Source organism: Sinocyclocheilus anshuiensis, unplaced genomic scaffold, assembly GCF_001515605.1.
Source record: "Sinocyclocheilus anshuiensis isolate Anshui unplaced genomic scaffold, SAMN03320099.WGS_v1.1 scaffold279, whole genome shotgun sequence".
Classification (NCBI taxonomy): domain Eukaryota; kingdom Metazoa; phylum Chordata; class Actinopteri; order Cypriniformes; family Cyprinidae; genus Sinocyclocheilus; species Sinocyclocheilus anshuiensis.
This window is the reverse complement of record NW_015549591.1, coordinates 524,694-529,608: the sequence shown is the minus strand read 5'-3', so window position 1 is coordinate 529,608 and position 4,915 is coordinate 524,694. Positions and strand designations below refer to the sequence as shown.

At 37.3% G+C, this 4,915-nt stretch overlaps 1 protein-coding gene across 1 annotated transcript in view; it reads left to right on the top strand.

Moving 5' to 3' along the window:
• lrrc52 (leucine rich repeat containing 52) overlaps positions 1 to 883 on the top strand; it is a 32,004-nt gene extending 31,121 nt beyond the window's left edge. Inside the window, exon 3 of the mRNA XM_016446624.1 lies at positions 173 to 883. Within this exon, the coding sequence (XP_016302110.1) occupies positions 173 to 359 (187 nt within the window). The 3' untranslated portion in view covers positions 360 to 883. The remainder of the gene's footprint in view (positions 1 to 172) is intronic.
• Positions 884 to 4,915: the final 4,032 nt, after the last annotated feature.

The following is a 4,915-nucleotide window of genomic DNA, read 5'->3' as shown; positions in this document are numbered from 1 at the left end:
TATAAGTGTACTTACACATGAATCACAGTTGTGTGAAACAAAGTGTACAAGCAATTTATAAGATATTTTGTTGTTCATACCATTCTAATTACAAAATCATAAACACCATCATGTTTCGTCATTCCCATCTAGCACCTATGAGTACATAATATATTAATATTGTCATCTTCAGCGCCGGGACGGTGTCGGCGTGGGTGATGGGCGTGCTCATGGTTCTGTACGAGCGCTACAGCAAGAGGAAGAGCGAGGAGTTTGACAGTGAGGACGAGGAGGAGACAGTCACCCGAGGGGCAGGAAGTGGAGGAGGAGGGGGTAACCATGGCAATGGGGACCTGAGCAAACCAGGCATGCAGGTGTGACCAGAGGACAGAGGGACGCTGGGAAATCTTTGATGAAAAGAGAGAAAGCTGCAGACAGAGCAAAGGAGTTTTCTCTTCTATAAAGAGGTTTTAAGTGCGCTTTTTTTAGAATGTGTCAACATTAGTTTTAGATTAAGAGAAGAGAAGGGCAGGACAGACAGATTAGATTTATTTCTATTCTTATAGGTGGACTCAGACAAACAGACAGACAGACAGAGAGACAGATGAGAGGGCCACAGTGAACTTGCAGCTGAAAAAGATTGCGGTTTCTGACAGATCTGAGGGTTGATCTTGGTTAAATGCATAGAAATAATGCTCACACACAACGCTCTCCCCAGTGTTAGTAATGTAATTGGGGCAGGGTGATAACACTGTGTTTCACATTTAAGAGAGAGAGACAGCGAGAAGGAAGGAAAAGGGAAAAAGACAGATAGGAAGAGAGGCTTGAAGACTTATCCAGTAACCTATCTTAGCTTTTATTTACTAGCACGGTCAAAGAAAGGAATGTAAATGCAGGATATACAAGGCAGTCTCTCCAGACTCATGCAGTGTGAAATGAATGAATAGAAGATGGAATATTTTTCTTAAAAAATATTTTTTAAGGGGTCACAGACTGACTGACTGCTCAAATGATGGATTGAGAACATTTTATTGCAGGGCTTAACAATAAGGATTTTTCTGCTTGCCCTGTCAGACTGTAATTTTCACATTGACAAAAAAACAATATAAATATTAATATATGTATTGATGAATAATAATAATATTGACAAATAATAATAAATATTATAATATACATTTTACATTATATTATAATTATAATACATTTAAAAAAATTAATTTTGTCATAAAAAAATTGGTGGGGGGACAGTTTTTTTAAATAAATTAGTTCAGCGAGGATGTATCACGATCAATCAATGTATCATAATTTCCGCAAGAATATTAAGAAGCACAACTGTGTTCACCATTAAAAATAATAATAGCATTGATAAGTAATCATATTATTACAGCAAATCATATTAAAATGATTTCTGAATGATCATGTGACACTGAAAGATGCTGAAAATTCAGCTTTGCATTGCAGGAATAAATTACATTTCAGACTCTAGTAATGAAAAAACACTTATTTAAAATTGCAATAATATTTAACAATATTGCTGTTTTCACTGTATTTTTTTTTATCAAATAAATGCAGCCATTGTGAGCATAGACTTATTTAAAAAAAAAATAATAATTTTTTAAATCCAAATTGTGAGTATTTGGATCAGCACAATTTGCTACATTATTCAGTATATATATTCACACAATATTCACACAAATATTAAATATTCACACAAAACCAAATGTTCAAGTTTGCAAGGGATAAAACCATATGCACATGATTGATTGAATGCAATACATTGTAACAACACAGCACTGGCCCAACAGAGCAAGTAAACTGTCCAGAAACCTTCTCACTGGCCCCGGGCCATCGGACCATCCTTATTGTTGAGCCCTGTATCGGATTGGGACATTATTGATCTCAGTAAGCCTGTATGCACTGCACCGAAAAGCCTTACATACAAGATGTAACCAGTCCAGCAATAACACCTCCAGGTGATACTGAGAGCAATAGAGGGAAACGTGTGTGTGTGTGTGTGTGTGTGTGTGTGTGTGTGTGTGCGTGTGGCTCGCCGCAGCAAAACTGCTATAGGTGGGGAAGAATAAAGTATATCAGCATTCTGTAATTTTGGCAAGGCTTTAATTTTTTTTAATCAAATGTTATTCCTCCTGTGGCTACCACATGCCACTCAAGGGCAGAGCTAAAGTGACCCCTCTCTCTTCACACTGCACCATCAGCACTGAAGAGGGAATTGCACCCACTGAGAGTGTTGTTTTATTTTGCGTTTTAGTTGTTTAACACAATTCTATAAAGAAATTATGATAATGGCATGTTCAAAATTTTGTTCTGAATTCAACACAATTCCTTATACTCAGCAGACTACTACAATTTGGGATACATTTTGAGATTTGGGATTCAGCAGACTACTACAATTTGGGATACATTTTGAGATTTGGGATTCAGCAGACTACTACAATTTGGGATACATTTTGAGATTTGGGATTCAGCAGACTACTACAATTTGGGATACATTTTGAGATTTGGGATTCAGCAGACTACTACAATTTGGGATACTTAACAGTACAGCATTACTACTGCAATCCAGACACCATAATCGGCTCTTTAAAATGCTGACAGTGCTCTCAGCTGCACAGCATGTCTGGATCTAAAGGTATTTTCCATTATTTGACCATCACTGGATGAATTACTGCTGCCATAATCATTAGAAAATGTACACAAACATCTTGTTTGAACCAAATAAGTTTCTGTCAGTGGCAATAGCACAAACTTCTCACAATATACCAACACAGTTAGCACATGGTGATGCTGGATTGTTGGTGATTAGTGAATAAGGAGCAGTTTCACTCCTGAATTACCAACTGGAAAAGAAGATGATGCAACTCTTTTAGAAAATTCGCCCATCTGTCTTAGCATGTTCTATCCCTATATTCGAACTAAGAAAAAGATGTATAGAGCAGTCGCATCCTCTCTTCTCTGGAGTTTTTAGCGGAGAGGGAAAGCTGGTTTTGGGGTGTTGTGTGATTGACCACTGCTAAATCCATTTGTAACGGGTTAAAGAGCTTAAGAGAATAATGCTTTTATAAATCTATAGATTCTATAGCCAATATTGTGTTGACTTTTTATTCTCCCTTTTCCTTAAAGCGACATTGGGTAATTTCCGCACAACTAGTGGCACTAACGGAATTTTGACCTTTTCCAAACAGGCTCCCGTCTATGGAGCCCCTAAAGCAAAAGAGTGATTGTAAAAATAAATATTTCAGTATGAGAGACCAATAATATCAATTATATTTCAATGCGAAAGAACACAAAAGTTTTGTAAGCGACTAGCATTTTTCCTCCAAACTCATATTGTTTTCGATAACCATCTGCCATTGGTCTGTCAAACAGATAGTCCCACCCCAAACTAACACCGTTGGTTGAGTCAGTGTTGCTTTGATAGGCCACTGAAGCAAACAGATGGCAATTTTGTTTGATGCAGGTAGTTTAGACTTTAGAAGAGTGACAGAAATTGGGCAATATAATGTTTACTATTATATATATACTAATATATTTGAGATATTTTATGTAATATATCAAAGAGTTTTTCAATATATCTTTTCAATATATTAAAAATATATTAAAACTAGCCCATTATATGTTACCCTTATGAGGTAGTGGCTTACAAAAAACCCACTCCTCTCGAGCCAAAATGATGCAGCTCCACTCCACTTCTCAAATCTAACATACTGTCTCTAATGGTGCAGACATTACACACTGTGTCTTTAAACCTGCACATACTCACTAAAATCCAATGAAATCCATTTCTCTAGAAAATCCAAAACCCAACAAGCTGGTCTTTTCAGCTGGGAAGTCTCAACTTCAGGTCACAACCCTGGACTGAATGTGTGTCGGCACATCCATCTCACATTCTTTTCAGCCTCTCATGTGTGTGTGTGTGTGTGTGTGTGTGTGTGTGTGTGTGTGCGTGTGGCTCGCCGCAGCAAAACTGCTATAGGTGGGGAAGAATAAAGTATATCAGCATTCTGTAATTTTGGCAAGGCTTTAATTTTTTTTAATCAAATGTTATTCCTCCTGTGGCTACCACATGCCACTCAAGGGCAGAGCTAAAGTGACCCCTCTCTCTTCACACTGCACCATCAGCACTGAAGAGGGAATTGCACCCACTGAGAGTGTTGTTTTATTTTGCGTTTTAGTTGTTTAACACAATTCTATAAAGAAATTATGATAATGGCATGTTCAAAATTTTGTTCTGAATTCAACACAATTCCTTATACTCAGCAGACTACTACAATTTGGGATACATTTTGAGATTTGGGATTCAGCAGACTACTACAATTTGGGATACTTAACAGTACAGCATTACTACTGCAATCCAGACACCATAATCGGCTCTTTAAAATGCTGACAGTGCTCTCAGCTGCACAGCATGTCTGGATCTAAAGGTATTTTCCATTATTTGACCATCACTGGATGAATTACTGCTGCCATAATCATTAGAAAATGTACACAAACATCTTGTTTGAACCAAATAAGTTTCTGTCAGTGGCAATAGCACAAACTTCTCACAATATACCAACACAGTTAGCACATGGTGATGCTGGATTGTTGGTGATTAGTGAATAAGGAGCAGTTTCACTCCTGAATTACCAACTGGAAAAGAAGATGATGCAACTCTTTTAGAAAATTCGCCCATCTGTCTTAGCATGTTCTATCCCTATATTCGAACTAAGAAAAAGATGTATAGAGCAGTCGCATCCTCTCTTCTCTGGAGTTTTTAGCGGAGAGGGAAAGCTGGTTTTGGGGTGTTGTGTGATTGACCACTGCTAAATCCATTTGTAACGGGTTAAAGAGCTTAAGAGAATAATGCTTTTATAAATCTATAGATTCTATAGCCAATATTGTGTTGACTTTTTATTCTCCCTTTTCCTTAAAGCGA